The sequence below is a fragment of the Triplophysa rosa genome, linkage group LG7 (genome assembly GCF_024868665.1).
Source record: "Triplophysa rosa linkage group LG7, Trosa_1v2, whole genome shotgun sequence".
Lineage (NCBI taxonomy): Eukaryota > Metazoa > Chordata > Actinopteri > Cypriniformes > Nemacheilidae > Triplophysa > Triplophysa rosa.
The window spans coordinates 3,183,454-3,201,319 of NC_079896.1; the positions used below are offsets into that span (position 1 = coordinate 3,183,454).

General features: G+C 37.7%; 1 protein-coding gene across 1 annotated transcript; it reads right to left on the bottom strand.

The window, feature by feature from the left end:
* Positions 1 to 653: 653 nt before the first annotated feature.
* ppm1j (protein phosphatase, Mg2+/Mn2+ dependent, 1J) lies at positions 654 to 16,126 on the bottom strand. The gene is made up of 10 exons (XM_057337595.1): positions 15,675 to 16,126; positions 9,300 to 9,417; positions 5,380 to 5,706; positions 5,194 to 5,306; positions 4,284 to 4,368; positions 3,976 to 4,094; positions 3,747 to 3,810; positions 3,133 to 3,240; positions 2,415 to 2,566; positions 654 to 2,107 (listed from the first exon to the last, which is right to left on the bottom strand). Exons 1-10 carry the CDS (start codon positions 15,929 to 15,931, stop codon positions 1,960 to 1,962), a joined length of 1,491 nt encoding a protein of 496 aa, XP_057193578.1. The 5' UTR covers positions 15,932 to 16,126; the 3' UTR covers positions 654 to 1,959.
* Positions 16,127 to 17,866: the final 1,740 nt, after the last annotated feature.

Below are 17,866 nucleotides of genomic sequence, written 5' to 3' on the forward strand. Positions count from 1 at the left end.
ATCTATCTATCTATCTATCTATCTATCTATCTATCTATCTATCTATCTATCTATCTATCATTGCAACTAGATCAGCGTCATTGTTGTTCCTCTACAATCTTCATTACAAACCTGTTACAAATTACATAATTCAGTTTACATGTAGCTTGTTAAAATGACCAGCCCAGACATTTAAGAGATTTATTCCACTTATGAAACACATTCCTAGATCACACACTATCTAGATGAATATGAAATGTTAGGCAAACATTTACGTTTCTGGGTTCATTTGGCTGACCTCATAGTACGCCTGGTTACAATCTGAAACAGCATACTGTATATGTATGGTAAAACTGTATGTTTGTCTGTCATAAAAATTCAAAAACTTTTTGTTCATTCTCTCCTTTGCTTACTCCAGCTTTACATCCTCCTAGTAGCATGGCCTTGTAAACTAACGGTACTGTTAAGCGTGTTAGCAAAATGTTTATATGCTCTCCTACTTGTAAGTCGCTTTGGATAAAAGCGTCTGCCAAATGAATAATTGTAAATGTAAAAGCTGTTACAGTCTTTATTTCGACCAGTCGATTGTTAGTGGTGATGCAACAACGACAACACTATTGACAACACCACCTAAAATTTTGTTTTCATGTCAAAATAAACAAGTAGCATTAATGACAGGACAGTCATTGTAAAAAGGATAGATTTATTTAGAATGTCACATATTAATTTGCAAAGAGTAATCTCTTGACAATGAACCGTCATTCAAAAGGCAGAAATCAATATTTATACAGTACACACTACACAGACACAATACTGACATCGAGGAAATAAGGTACATTCAAGGAGTACAAAAAGACTGATGAAACTATATTCAGGTTTCTCAGTTTCAGGTCAGAATCTAAATGAAAAGGAGATTGTTTACCGACGAAAGGTTTTAAACCAAATGAGGTTTTATCTACAGCAAAGAAATTGGTCATTTAGCCACTACAATTACATCTAGAGCAGTGCAAGCAGATCAGTTGGGTAAATTCAGTGGTTGTATCCATCAATGTCTTTTTTGCAATGAAACCCAGATTACTAGATTGTTTTAGTTTTGTGTACATGGCTTTTTGTGGATGTTGAGGAAATGATCTAGTTGAACTAGTCCTACTGAAGCAAGGTTGATACTAATACATTTCTGCCTTTGAGTCAACATGAAACAGCATCATTTACTTAAGTTATACAGTACAGTGGTTTTTTTTAGAGAAGCAGGATTTCCTAAATAAATGTAGGGCATTTCGCTGATTTTAATAATCAGAATATAATTTTACCGTAAAAAGTAGGCAATGAATTCTGACTTCATGTTAACTTTAATGATTTGTTCTATAGAATATAGACATTTGCATTGTTTCCTCTATAATGAGGCTTGTTTCAACCATAAACCTGAAACAACTGACGAAAAGCTCTGCATTCGCAAATAAATGCCCATCGTTTTTGTTGATTCCTATAAAACACCGTAGATTCAGTCAACAGGAACATTCTTTGGAGACTGTCAGGACCTTTAGGAAACATGATCAGCAGTTTAAATTACAGCTCAGGTGGTTTTTGCTACATAAAGTGCCTATGTTTTTATTTTCCCTTGCCTTTGGGGTTTGATTTTTTTTTTAGCAATATTGGCTCATTCCTTCGCCAGCCTAAGACGCAGATTTCAAGCGGCTCACGGCTCTTTAAGAACACCCAAGGCCCTCCATTCCCAACATATGAGAAAGGGATGGAAAGACAGAGGAATGGCACTTGATGATGTCATCCCACACCTGACATGGGCTTGACGATATTCGCTCTGAAGAGTGACTCAGAGAGGGAAGGGGGTACAAGGGGAAGCCGGGACGCATCCGAGCCCGGTCTGATGAAAATGGATTTTTCGGTTTCCTAGCCCTTTCTCTGGGACGGAGCCAGGGACGTGTCCTGGTGTGCTTGTCCGGTGAAGGCGGACCCACCTCGTCATGTTTCTAACTCAAGCCCGGCCAATGGAATGACAAACACTGTGATGTCATCGCCTGAGCCAAGTTTCTCATTGGGCAGTCGCCACCCTCGCTCTTTGAGAACCCCACGCGACCGCATCAGAAGATCTTGTGCTGCTAGGGTGTATCTTTAAAATATATAAACACAAGGATGGTGGAGATGACACAATATACTGACATCTGCTGGTGAAACTACAGCAGTGTTTATCAAGCCTGGTCTTGAAGAATGTCTGCACATTTTTAATGGTGTCCTGTTTTAAAATAATCAGGTTTCCACTGACAAGCTGATGAATTAATGTAAGGGTCGCATCCAAAATGTGTAATGAATGAGGTATTCCTGGGCCAAGAAAACAATGCTAAACAATTATTTGTGATATTTATCATTTCAAAAGTATCTTCTTTCATTATTTATGATTAAAACAATCATATGTCTACCTCAAGGGGTCGTTGGGTTCACGACCAGACAGGAAAGTTGATACAGCATCCGCAACATCTCTGTCTGTCGTGACGTCCCACAGTCCATCACTGCCCATGACCAGGACATCATCAGACCCGTGTTTGAGCTCAGAGATGTTGTACACCGTTACCTAAATCATACAAGAAAAAGAAACGGTTTAAAAAAGCTTATGTTCAGGTTTAAAGATGGTCTCAGATTTTTGGACTTCGGTGTACTGCAGTGCACAGGTAAAGTGTATTTAATATATATTTATATATTATTTTGAAGCAAAATACAGCTCCGGAGAAATTTAAGAGACCTCTGCAAAATTATTTTCACTTTTTTGGAATTGACTATTTATAGGTATGAGTTAAAGTAAAGTAAAGTATTTTTGTTTCATTCTGTGAACTACTGACAACATTTTTCCTAAACTGAACAAATTGGTCAAATATCAACAGACGAAAAAGAGATGCAATGTTTTTCAGCGTTTTGTTGAAATTCGATAAACACTGGAATGGCTAAAGTTCATATAGTAATGTCTATTAAAAGCAAATTGTGGTTTCTTCATTTTTCCCAGAGCTGTATTTTTAATATTCTCTCTATCAGCTATCTTGTACTGAACAAATTATTGTATAGCAATAAAATAGGAATGGAAGTGTAGAAATGGCCTTGCATGTATTTTATTACACAAAATAAATATGCGCTTGCTTGGCTCACCTCTGGGCAGCAGGAGAGGAAGGGTTTGATATGAATGTTGGAGTTGTACACTTTCAGGTCATGATCCCCTAAACCACGAGTTACGCCAATAGTGGCCATGACTCTAGCCTGGAGAACACACACACACACACACGCACACACACGCACGCACGCACGCACGCACACACACAGACAGATGACGGGTGTGCCTTAGAGTAAATAGGTTCTCTCACATTCATACAATCTTTATTAAACCAGACGTTCAGCCCTGTAACCGGCACCGCATTGTGTACTGGCAATTTTTGCTTGCTACAACACACACACACACACACAGACAGATGACGGGTGTGCCTTAGAGTAAATAGGTTCTCTCACATTCATACAATCTTTATTAAACCAGACGTTCAGCCCTGTAACCGGCACCGCATTGTGTACTGGCAATTTTTGCTTGCTACACCTCACTGCTTCTACTTTGTAATAAATAGCATTGAGAATTGCGTGAAATGCAGGATTTGACACTTTCATTCGATTATATGTTTGGCCTGTAACCAAAGTTGCGGTTATGTAGCGTGACATCAAATTTATTTACTGCATGTAGACCTTTCTAAGTTATTTGATTAAAAAAAGCCAAATACCTTTTTCCCCTCGCCATAAATCAGAGGAAACTTCAAGTCGTCTTCCACAATCATCTTATACGCCCTTAAATGAAAAAAAGGCAATCGGTACAAAATACACTAAAATGAGACTTTGAAATAGTTTGAAATGAAAGTAATTCCGAGGTTTCTTAAATGTAATATTGCCTAGTTTAATAGAATATCAAGTGTAAATTGTTCCTTTTAAATCATTTTTGTGTTCCACATTTACCAGCCAGTCATCGTGTGGTCTCGGAACAGCATCTTTTTGCCGAGCTCCTTGTGTTGAATGCGTCTGGGGAACTCGATATGTGTAAACTCATTCCCAAGCAACTCGGGTTGGAGGAATCCCTATAGACGTCAGTTATTGGCACAAAAGCGTTAGAAATATCACGTGATTGAAGGTCTATAATAATTATAGAGCAGTCGGCAGGATAATGCACTGATGACATTTTTAGAAGGAGGAAGGAAATGATTTTGGGACAATAAGAGGAATCGATCAGAGTCGGTCTGTATGGAATAAAGCTGCGTTAAACTCACCAGGTACTGTAGCCGTTGTCTTTCACTTTCAGGTGTGAACTCATTGGACATGGGAATGACCTCATTGTTATGAACAATGATGGCTCTGTGGGAAAAGATTGCTTTTAACGCGTTTGCAGTACCGCTTTAAAAGGTGTTGGACAGTCAGGGCCTAAATGTGTGTGGTTTGCTTGCACAGTATAATTTGTTTCTCATTCATGGGTAAAATCCTTAAGATGATCATCATGAGTAACTGTTACTGTTGTCGTAGTGATTATGTGATTTAATTGCGTCTTAATGCTATAATAATTGTAATTGGAAGATAATATTATTTCTTTAGAGACATGCCGTAACTGCACCTGCTACTCTATATTCACTTCTAGCAGCGTACTTCAGCCAACATTTTCCAGAAAATTCACCATTAACTGAGGTAAATAAACAGTAAGAGAGATATTCTATTATGCAAATGTTACAGTATGTGAAAGTTAGATGTATTAAATAAACATAAAAGCCAATATCAAATATTTATATTTCATTAACAATTATAAACGTGCCGGAAGAAAGTGTTGTTGCTCATTGGTTGCTCTTTCATAGCTAAGAAGATTTGATGTTCCCAGTTGTGCTTCATTTTTGTATCAACTTTATTATAATATTTTGAAGAAATAAAAACATGAAAGGTGTAAAAGTAGCTGATAGAGGTAACATAATCTGGATTTGGCTAGATTTGATGAGATCTTCAATAATGTTGACTTTTGGTTGCTCAGTTTGACATTGTTAACATCTCTTCTGACCTCTTTTTCTCAAAATATCTGAGACGCAAGCGTTTTCATTTGCTCTCCATTTAATCTCATTGATGACTAGAAGTAATTGAAATATTCTCATCTGTGATTGTTTTGATAGGATTGTTAATATAACATGTAAATTAACCCACCTGCTGTCTCCTGCATTTGCTACGTAGAGTTTCCCCAACAGGTGAATTGCAATCAAAGCACAACAGCCACCGGAGATGCTGTAAGACTCTTTCTCCTTTTCTATAAGATCATCCTGCAAATGTAAAAAACAATAAGATTAAAACGATGCGTCACCAGTTGAATTAAGTCTACAATAGAGTTCTCACCATCTGTCTGAAAGCAGTCTCTATGATTCCCATCACCAGACTCTCCACGCTGATGTCCTTCTCCATGTGGAACCGGGGTTCATCCAGCGGTCCGTCTTGGTCCTCTCCGTCCAGACAGGCTCCTTTCTTTGCCTCCGCCTGAAAGGGGCTCCCGTTCTTGGCCAGGCAGATTGGTGGCGGGCTGTTCTGGTTTTCAAGGATGTGGGCCACATCGCAAAGTCGATCGCGGATGATGCGATGGAGAAGTTTGGAGGCCGCGAGGGCTGCGCCGGAGCCGGCGTGTCCATCGAAAACACCCCAGAAGTGTATTGGAATGCCTGTGGTGTCCTGAAGGGGAAGAATGTGAATTATTTTGGGTTGCATTTTATGTCATTTCTAAATGACATTCCAAAAATATCGTTTTCAAACGGCTTTAGAGGACTGCCGTCGGACAAACTGGCAGTCCTGCCCCAAGCTTAATCCATTGATCCAGATGTTAACATGCTGAACTTCTCCAAAAAAAGGTAAGCTGTGATATTTGCATTCATGCATTTGACCTTGGATTTGGAAGCAATGCTCTAGCCGCTGAGATTCAGGAACACTGACATTTACAATAAACATGTACGGCCTTTTTAAAACCACTGGGGGGCATCTGGTCTCTTTACGTGCTTTTGTACGTGGGCCAAATTAATACTGCACCTGACTTTAACCTTTGATAAGATTAACTCGTAAGGATTAGGAGCTCACCGTTGTGTAAGAGTCACAAAGGACGTCCTGTGGCAATAACAAACATTTGTGTTTAAATCTCTGATGGTCATCTCTCTATGTAATACATCTTTCTCCTGTTCAAGTAGCCTCTTGTGAACATGCAAGGGTGAAATGTGCAGATGTAAACATGATGTAATTGACTTAGAAGCGCTGAGAAAGGGTTTTAGGTGGGGGAAGGCCATCACGTGATGTAAGCAGGAGAAAAGGGGAAAGGTCACTGTCCTCTCTTGAGTAAATGCTGCTGGAGATTCCCAAGTCATTTCTGACTGTACCCAAAAGAGAGTTTATTATTAGTATTTATTTAATGTCCAGTACATTAATGAAAGACTTTTGTGCAAGTCTACTGCTTGTTTTTTTGTTGTTGCTAAAAACACTCGGCTCACAATACACAATATGATAGTATCGCAGTATTTTTTTATTTTCAAACAAAGATTTATTTTAAAATGTTAATTTAATTAATTTAATTTAATATTTCAAATAAAAAATGAATTTTAGAGTTTAAAACTCATTTTAATGTGTTTTTGAAGCTTTTCGTTGCAGATGAAAAAGCAAAATATATTTTGTATTTCAACCATTCTGCACTGCATGCACAATATTTACAACAAAATTAAAAAAAAGATTCAAATAACAGATTTATTTCCAAACTGTTTTGGAATTTTTTGTTAGGGAGATTTTAAGTTGTTGTTGTACATGCATGTTAAAGAACACTCGGTTTAATTTAACATTTTGTATGTAAATGATTAAAAATTCATAAAATTGCATGGTCTGTCACTGAAAAACAAAACATAATTTTCAGAATTAGGAATGCATAACCCTATAGAGAACTTAAAGCTAAAATTAAACAAAACATGTCTTTAAACCATTCTTTAACCGCATGCACAGAATTGTGGGATTTTATAGGCAATGACAGATGCATCTTTTGATTTTAAAATCTAATCAGATGTGGGCATCTCTGTTAAAAGGATACAGTTAATGTAATGCTCTCTGAGATATCGGAATCAGTCCAACTTGAATAGCTTTACACCTTGGATTATACGTTTTATTTTGGGTTTAAAGGAAAGAGATGCACGTGTCAGGGCTAAGGGTTATGGAGGTCAGAGCACCTATTCCATGAAACAAATCTTGCTTTGAAGTTCATGCATCCCAAACATTGAGGTGAAAACACTGCCATGATCACACTTTTACAATGACACAAAAGAAACATTCAAAAGTTTGACCTAAACATGCTCTCTGAGAGACAGAGACCTTTTAAAAGTGAGTTTGTTCAGGTCAGAACTTAATTTATAAGAAGCGATTTTGTGACCTTTTTGGAAGTTCTATTAAGCCACACAATTTGCTGGTGATCCCTCCTGTACGGTGACATTTCTGAAAACCGCGATCAGTTACATTCGAAGACAACTTCTCTATAATGCTGGAAAAAATGGTCAATGTGACTGATTGTGGTCGAAAATTACTGTAACTCATAAAGATTACAGACGACACCTACTGTATTCTGAGTATGGCTGGATATCTGATAACATCAATCAATCGCTCATGAATGAAAGATATGAAATTATGAGGTAGAAAGGTTTTAAATTCCAATTACATACAGTATAGATTTACTAGATTTAAAATGTACCCCAAGAATAGACGTCTGAGTCAAACTCAGTTGCCCTCTCTCAACAAACTAAATCTTTCATAATCTTACCTTTCTCCCAGCTCAACTGGTCCACAACAATTCTATTAAACAGGAGATTATGGGCTATTTTTCTCCACATGGCCAGGTTAGCTATGAGAAATTCTGCTAAAGATTTAAGATAGGAATTTTACAAAACAATGAGTGTTACTAATTCGCAAGCAATGTGAACCACATCATTTACTGTAGTACTGGTTGCTGAGCGAAGCATCATTATCACTTATCATTACTGTTGCTTATACTTAAAGATTTTTCAAAGTCATGTTTTGGTGCATAACTATAAAAATATATACATAAATGCCTCATTAAGCGTTTGTTTCTATGGGCCACTATATATGCAAATCGTCCACCATATTGGAACAGTCAAAGCTGGTCCATGACAGAGTTATTAGTTTTTTTTTGTTTTATTAATATTTTAAATTTGCTTTCATTTGAGATTTTTTGTTTTTATGTTAATTTTAGTTCATTAGCAATTTATTTATTTTTATGTGGTTATAAGAGATTAATTTAATTTTAATTTAATTTTTGTTTTTGTTTATTATTATAATTTTAGTACCTTAAATTTATTTCAGATAATTTTTTCATTTAGTGTAAGTTTTCGAATAATTTTTAGGCCAACATTTTATTTGATTTCAATAAACAGACATTTTCAAAGGTTTAATTTTAGTAAACTAAAATAACCTTGGGCCTTGAACACTTAAAGTAAAAGTTCATCTCAAAATCACGTGGGTGAGTAAAAAATAACACAATTTTGATATGAACTTTTCCTTTAAGGGCAAGTTGACTGTGCATGTACGCATGCACGAACATCAAATGTTACGTGTCAGGGTATAAAACCAAACATTATGGATGGTTTCAGCTGCAACAACATAAACAAATAAAACTTCCGGTAGACCTCCGCAAAGGATCAATGACGGTTGAGTAGTTTTAATTAAATTTAATTCATTTAATATACTATTAAATATTTATATAAATGAGTATTCATATAAATTAAATAAAAAATACATAGTTATATTAACCAAGTCCAATAGTCCAAACCAAACACAGACCGAAACTTTGGGCCAGGCGCGTGCATCTGATGAATTCATCTATAATTGCTAAACTAACACAATACCACAACACAAAAGTGTTAGCTGACACAATATTAAAGTTACTATTGAGTTAATACGTACAAAAAACACAAAGCAGCAGTTGAATGTGTCATACATATCTATGCATAAAGCATCTTTTGTGCTACGGACCTTCGGTAAAAGATACTTGGCAACTTCAAGTTCAAAGTCTCATTCCCCATCATTTGTTACTATATGACAAATAGCGACAAGTGCCATTTTTTTAACATCTCTTTTTGTTTCCAAGGGTCAAATTAAGTCATGCAGTCTCCAAATGACATGATGGTGAGTAAATGATGCCCGAATTTTCATATTCCATCCCCCCCCGTGTATCCCATCATGCTCTCTGCAGGATGTTGTGTCAGTGATGCTGTCGTGTGTTTACTTACCCCACTGTCCTCCAGCAACATAGAACAACGCTGCTGTTTACTGCTCAACTTTTTCACATAGAGCAGCTCACAGGAGGCCTGGTCCTCATTCAGCATGCTCTTTCCAGCATTTATCACCCTGAGAGAGAGAAACAGAGCGAGATCTAATGAGCTTTTTTATATAGTATTTTTGTTTGGAACCTCTAATAAATGTTTTCTTTACGGAGTCCTTTTAATACAGTCTCAATAAAATAAAATAAATAAAATGAATGAAACAAAAAAGGTCAAAGATTTCATTACAGCAGAAGATATATACCCGCCGGTTATAGAAAACAGAGTATCCCTGCATGCGTGGCGCAGTAATCTGACCTGATATTTGCTTACAAACCTGATCCATATATGAAAGCATGCAGTGAGAGATTGATGGATTTAATGCTCCGGTGCTAAAGAGCAGATGATGGCAGAGGATGGATAGTCGGTGCTATTCTTAGTGTAGCCTCAAACTGTGCTTTAATATTTGAACTTATTTATATATTTGATGTATATTTTATGGTAGCAGCATGCACTAATTTATAGCGTATATAAAAACAGCCCATCAGAGGAATGAGAAAAGTCACATACACAATCATGTAATGTACATCAGCTGAAGAAAACCGCTGAATAGCATTTGTGGTTTGATGGAAGATTAACATGAGGACAAACACAAAGCCATTATTTCCCGAATCTGGATTATATAAAGCCCTTCTCTTCCTAATCTGCAGCAGTAATATGCATGAAGGCCACAGTGATGACCTGTCAGATGAATCGGAAGGGGTTTCTATTCAGTACTTTGTGATTTTCCTTATAGTTCTTTCACATCACCATTTGGTTATTTAAATATAACGATATTGGTAACACTTTATTAAAAGGTTGTGGATAAAGACCTTACGTGATAAAGCGTTATGTTTTTATTACCTTAGAATGAGCTATTTCTATCTACATCCTTCAGCAAAGAAGCGAAAACTTGACGACATCTAAAGCTGCGTTCCCAACAAAAGCGAATGAAGCGTTAAGCGCGAGTGATTTACATCTTAAGTCAATGCAATGACGTGATAGGACATCCTGTGGCGAGATTCGCGCGAATTGAGCATTTTGGGCGAGTTGAAAAATCTGAACTTTAGCGAAAATTTGCGCCGCGTTAACCAACGTTACCATTATGTTTTTATAACGTAGCGAGTGGCGGCAGAAATCCGAAACAACAATGGAGGACAAAATCATTTTTGCTGTATGTGGATACTCGGAGCTGTACGATACATCTTACTTTTATCGAAACAGGAATAAAAAATGATCTTGCTTGGAAGAAAATGCGTGCGTTTGGGAATGGTCAGTTAGTCCTGTGTCAGCTACCGTAGTGCTTCAAAAGGGAGGGGTGGAGTAGACGGTTGGTTGCAATTCACAACGTCACCACTAGATGTCGCTACATCCCCACATTCTTCCTTTAACATTAGTTCATGTTTTACTAGCTAACATGAACTAACAACGAACAGTACTTCTACAGCATTTATTGATCTTAGTTCTTGTTAATTTCAACATTTACAAAAACATTTTTTAAATCAAGTTACCGTTAGTTGATTTCAATTGTATTGCTATTAATATTAACTAAGATTAGAATAAATGCTGAGAAAATATAAAGTTCATTGTTAGTTCATGCTAGCTTATGCATTTACCAATGTTAACAAATACAACCTTACTGTAAAGTATTATGATATTTAACATTAAACAGATCTTCAAATGTTGATGTAAAGCACTTTCAAGTTATTCAATATTTCATATAGCAGGTTGATTCTAGGTGGTTGTTTATCGTGCGATTCAGATGACAAAGCCCAACTTGCTTGCTTTTCAAAAGAGGAAGCGTCACCTTATAGTTAGTTCCTTTATCTGATGTCACAAGTAGTTTCTTTGCAACCAAGTCCATTTCTTCCTCATAAGGTTTGAACGCTTTTAAATGAAAACGAAAGTAACACAGAAAGAAATGAAACGAAGGATTTTTTTCTGCTTACATTGTCGCAAGCAGGGCAACCACTGTTCATGCATTTAAACTAAAGTGACACAGTCTGAGTCAATTCGCAATACAGAAATGTGTGCAAGCCACTACAACCTTTACCAGAAAGATTAACAACACAACTAGCAATCAATAAACATCTATTGGTGGACAGAAGCAGGAAGTCAGGACTAGACAGTCCACTACAAATGAAAGCAGTATCACGTTTCAGGTCATTGATCTGACACTCAAAGAAACGCAGTTATCGTCTCAGTAATGCATGCACGGTTTGCCAGACTAGATACGTATGGATGACGCTTTCATGTAAAGAATCGCAGTGCCTATTTTAGTACAGTTTGAACTAAACTGAACTACATTCAAAGGTCCAGTGTGTAATTTTTGGAGGATCTATGGACAGAAATGCAATATAATATACATAACTATGTCTTCAGAGGTGTATAAAGACCTTACATAATGAAGTGTTATGTTTTTATTACCTCAGAATGAGATATTTCTATCTACATACACCGCGGGTCCCCTTGCATGGAGTTCGCCATGTTGTTTCTACACGGACAAACTGCTCTACAGAGCGCGTTTCGTAAATACGTTATCTCCTTCTGCAAAGATGCGAAAACGCGACTACATCTTTGTCCTGTGAGAGCCTCCATGGTTCTTCGAAAGAGAGGGGTGGAGTGAACCATTGGTTGCAATTCGCAACCTCACCGCTAGATGTCGCTAAAATCTCCACATTGCTCCTTTGACTTCATTTCCTTATGAAACGTATAGCTTGTATGCACTGTAAGTGGCTTTGAATACAAGCATCTGGCAAATGCATATGAAATATAACTATTACTGAAACGGGCTATGTTGCTTTATTCTGTTGCGAGGTCAGTGTTAAGGTTACGATTTGGACCGACAAGACCTTTTTAAAGCCTTTTGTGGACCAAAAAGTGTTCTAAACATGTTTATCTCAAGTGTAAATTTGTAAGATGTGCATTAAGGTTACAAAATCTGTTCTTGAGGCCCTAACAGGAAATAACTTCTAAAATCAAATATCCGTCCTCAAACAATAAATGTTCAAAGATAGATTATTAACATCCAAACCCACCAATTACTTTTGAAACGAGATTTGATACCATGCATTGTGTCAATGTTTGTCGTTCCATCTCGGCAGGACAGGTTTAATATGCTTGAAAAACCTGATGAGCAATTCTGCACATTCTGCACCTCCACCCACTGTGCTTAAGAATAGAGAAGTGATGGGTTTCTTTTTATGGCACTGATTTAGTCAGTTGCTTGTATAATCAAAAACGGCTGCTACGGTAGATTGTGTGTGCCGTAGATATAATGATAGAAACAGTTGGCATTGTGCATATCCTCTCCAAGCGTTATCTTATCTGAGGAATCGTGGCTGCGGTGCGTCCTTTGTGTGGGATATAATTCGCGTGTCAGTGCAGTTGCTGTGCAGTTGTTTATAGGTTCATCTGTTGTGTTGTGGTACTTGCTGCAACTATCTGACTTTGCCAGTTTGGCAGCGCCATGCTCATAAAAACCAATCACCTCGAGTCACAGTCGATGGCTATATGTTCTAGTGAATGTGTATGTGTGTGTTTAATGGGGTTGAATGATCGATGCACAGTGTTGTCATAAATCTACAGCCCAAAGTCTGTCGTACTTTTGAGGGTTAAGGATGGGTTTGGTTGTGCATACAATGCTGTGTCATTTGTACTGTGTAAACTATACTAACAAAAATGAATTGAGCAATACTGTCGGTTTTGGGCCATAGTATTACCAGTGCCATTTAAATACTGTATGAAATATCCTAATTTTATTTTTTATAGGCACTCACTTTTGAGAAGGGATTTGGAGGAGAATGTCAAGGTCACCCTTGAGCATCTCAACATACCCCAATGGTAACACGTTTTAAATTATATTATTATTAAGGTTTTTTTATTAGCTATTAAAGCTGCCTTATTATTATAACTTTAACCGGTTCACCCCAAAATTGGTTCCCATTGACTTGACCATAGTCATTTTTATTCCTACTATGAAGAGTCAATGGGGACCATTTTTTGGGTGAACTATTCCTCTAAGTTGGCAAAGCCCTTGGTTTAAGTGATAGTTTACCCAAAAGTAAAGATTCCGTCATCGTTTATTTACCCTCCTGTCATTCAAAACCTGACTCTATTTCTTCTGGGGAACACAAAAGAAGATATTTCGAGAAATGTCTCAGTGGTTTTGTGTCTAATACAATGGAAGTCAATGGGATCCAATGTTGTTTGGTTGCCAACATTCCAAAAAAAAAAGATTTTCTTTTGTATTCGGCAGAATAGAGAACGTCAACACTAACTTATTACACTGATGTCCATTATTAAGAACCATATCAATATCCATTTGACAGCCTTATCTAGCAGCTTGTATATGTGTACTGTTGCTAAAGCAGTCAGTTACAAGCTCTGTTTATCTTGACGCTCCGTTTCAAACGGTTCTCGTCCTGTGCTATAGTTAATAATAGCTGAAATAACCAAAGGCTAACTGGGATAATTTCAGTATCGCCCAGGGCCGGTTCTCTCTTATTCTCTCTTCCTCAAACTCTACGCAAGCACATACAAACAAAACACACACAGTGACAGCTGGGCTCAGAAAAGGCTTCTGGGCGATCTCCGAAACACAAGTAGACCTTTCCAAAACCTCCAGGGGCATAATATTTATTCATTTGAGGGTATGACTTTAAATCGTGTTTGTTGTTTAGATTTCAGGCACCGGGTATGGCCTTGATGTCAACAGACCATGTCTGATGAAAGCTAGGAGGATCCCACACAGTGGTGGAAATGATGAGAGTTTGCTTCAAGCGTAAGAAACTGGATACGCTCTGATTTTTCCTTCGACTTCAAACAAGGTGCATTTTTTGCGTTCAAAACAGCTACATAAAGCGCAAAGAAATGTGAAATGCTAAAATCTTGCTGTGAGTTTTTATAAACTTGACCTTTTTTAACATTGGATTTAGTAGTCTAATACACAAGTCTATATCAAAAATGGGTCATTTATGTCAAACGCTAAAGCTAATTCATTTTTTATACAATATCACTAAATAGTAGGCCTATTGACAGTAGTGGCCAAAAGTGATCCGTCCTGGCACAATTGACGTCTTTGCTCTTCATGCAAACATAAGATGTATCTTGTATGCATGTTGCATAGTTGTGCTTGCCGTGTAAACCGAAGCTCAGCATTGAAAATAATTTAAGAAGGCATGGCAAAAATAAAGGCACATGAGCAAAACTTACTGTGTCAATCCATTGATTTGCATATTAGATGTGTTTTCTAAATTTTGTACCATAATCTTAATATTTTCATGATTTACTTGAACCTGTAGGGGTCAATAAAAGCAAATATTGTGCAAATATTACTTTTAGCCACTACTGTATGTTCCAAAGCAATGTGTGCTTAGTCGCTCATGGGTGCGAGATATCTCACCCAGGGAACCCACTGAAGCACAGATATATCGTTTCCACACATCTTTCCTGGTATTTCTATGACTCTGTCAGACTGTATCTTCTCTAGAGTGGACAAGAAATGGGCATGCATGATGTCTGTGGCAAATAGCACTATTCTATGGTAAAGTTGCATTCATTGATTGCATTGATTTACCCTTGTGAAAATTTGGCCAACCATGGTGTCACTTCATAAGGGATAGTTCACCTAAAAATTTAAATTCTGTCATCATTTACTCACCTTCGAGTTGTTCCAAACCTGTATAAATGTCTTTGTTCTGATGAACACGGAGAAAGAAATTTGAAAGAATGCTTATAACCAGACCTCCATTGATAGTAGGAAAAAATACGATGGTAGTGAAAAGTGCCCCAGAACTGTTTATTCTTCAAAATGTCTTCTTTTGTGTTCAACAGAACAAGAAAACGATAAAGTGATTTTTCCTACTATGGGTGTCAAGATCTGTTTGGTTATAAGCATTCTTCCAAATATCTTTCTCTGCGTTCATCAGAACAAAGACATTTATACAGATTTGGAACAACTCGAATGTGAGTAACATATTACAGAATTTTCATTTTTGGGTGAACTATCCCTTTAACCACAGTTTAACGAGTAAGATTGTGGTGATACAAATAGTAATCAATCCACCATTACTACAATAAAACCATAGGCGTGTAACCTGACGCATGTTAATGCTGATGTTTGTGGCGCATTTCAGAACGCATTCCTGCTGACTCTACTATGATGATGATGATGAGGATGGCACATTTGCCCTTGGCTAGGCGTGATATGCAACCTTCCTCGCTAATGACGTCACTCCCATGGCATCATCTTCAATGAACGATTGCGCGCATCTTAAAAACGCGCATATCGAAAAGGCAACTCACTCAGCGTATCCCGTCCGCCACGGCAGCCTGCTGTCCCGTTTGAGCGTGATCACCGGTCTGGACGCGTGCTCGGTGGAGTACTGCAGCAGCTCCGGCGTCAGGTCCAGAAACTCGGGTCTGCCGTAGGGGAAGCGCGGCGGCAGCGAGTCCGCACCGCCGTTCTGCGCGGCTCCGTGCTGCGGATGCTGGTGATGGTGGCCGTGCGGTATGATTCCGCCCACCAGCGAGGACATGGCGTTTTTAACTTTGCTTATCATCGCGACAGAGAATGCGACATCGACGGAAACCTTAACGTTGCGACTCTATGAAACGCGCAAAAGCAGGAAGCGATCGCGCTGACCCCATGTGACGCGTGTTTTCCTCATCGAAGAAATCTTGTGTATCATCACCCGAGAGGCTTTAGGGAGGTTGTGCCGCTCATCCGCCTATAGATGCGCGCGCGCTCTCGCTCTCTCTCTCTCTCTCTCTCTCTCTCTCTCTCTCTCTCTCTCTCTCTCTCTGTGCGTGCTGTATAGCACTCTCATCCGACCAGCTGGTGTACGTTCACTATTGAGGGAGGGTGATTTGTGAAACCGCGGTAAAGTTTGACGTTTGACATTCATTAGACATTCGGTTTCATACCAATGAAACTCTTTGCGCCTGTTATGTTTTGAGCCAAAACTAACTCAGATAGACATATGCCCTTTACGTTGCACAAGGCTTCATTTCTAGAAAAGAAATGTATAACAATTAACCATGCAAATTAATTAAACAATTTAACTACATGACGTTATGCCACAAAACCAGTACTAAAATGTTCAGAAAAACACCCCTGCTATTGCACAAGGCTCCGTTTTTTGGAATTACCATTTTATAATAATTTTACAATTTTTAATGTATGCAATTATATTAATCCATTAAAAGACAACAGCATTTGACCAACTGTAAAATATTCAGAATATTATTCCCTATAATGCACAAGGCTTGTTTTTCTGATTATTAATCTGATATTTTTATATACAGTACTGAATCCTTATTTTTGAAATGGTTAACACACTGTACCTACATAAATTAATTAAACTCTGACACAGTTTCATAGACACGTATGAAACCATCTGTAAATATTTAGAATATTATTTTGTATAATGTTTATTAATTTGTACTTAAGTCATGTTTTCATTCTCTGTAGTTTTCTAGTTTATATAACAGCAGAGATGCAGAGCACAGTAAACCCATGTTTGCAGACCAGTAAGGAAAGTGTGCCTCGCTCTCAAACGCTTTCTGCAGCCATGTTGCTTTTTTTGTGCCATTGCCATGGTGAATCGTTGATCATGGCTTTATATATATACTAAACTCAGGATAAGCCTACCCAGACTTAAAGGGGTCATATGGCGCGAATACGTGTTTTTCTGTGTCTTTGGTGTGTTATAAATTGCCCATGCATGTTGACACGTAAAATTGCAAAAATGAAAGTGTGGGAACAAAAGATGCAAATGTTTACGCAAGTAAGGTGGGCATACCTGTCAGCACAATTGCTTTGGAACCTGATGTTCCAAATATGGTAAGAGGCGTTACATTTCCGTCACACGCTTGAAGTACTCGACCAATCACTACGCACTGGTTAACTGGCCAATCATAGCACACCACGCGTTTCAGAGAGGCGGGGCAAAGAGGAGATACAAACATGCACTGTATGTGGAAAATACAGCGTTTTTGAACCTTAAATCGTGTATACACATTGCATTACATCTAAAACAAAAAATTATATTCGTTTTAGCCCGTCATATGACCCCTTTAATTTAACTAACTCAAATCAGCTGTTCTGAAACCAAAAACTCAAATTTTCTCATCTCAAAGTAAATCAACTCCGAGTTCAAGAGTTGGAACATCCTTATTGAAATGGGCCCCTGTTTACAGTTGGTTTGATACGTTTATCTGAAACGGTGTCAGAGTTTAATTTATTTATGTAGGTACAGTGTGTCAAACATTTCAAAAATAAGGATTCAGTACTGTATATAAAAATATCAGATTAATAATCAGAAAAACAAGCCTTGTGCATTATAGGGAATAATATTCTCAATATTTTACAGTTGGTTTGATGCCTTCATCTCAAATGCTGTTGTCTTTTAATGGATTTATATAATCACATACATTAAAAGTTGTAAAGCCTTGTGCAATAGCAGGGGTGTTTTTCTGAACATTTTAGTACTGGT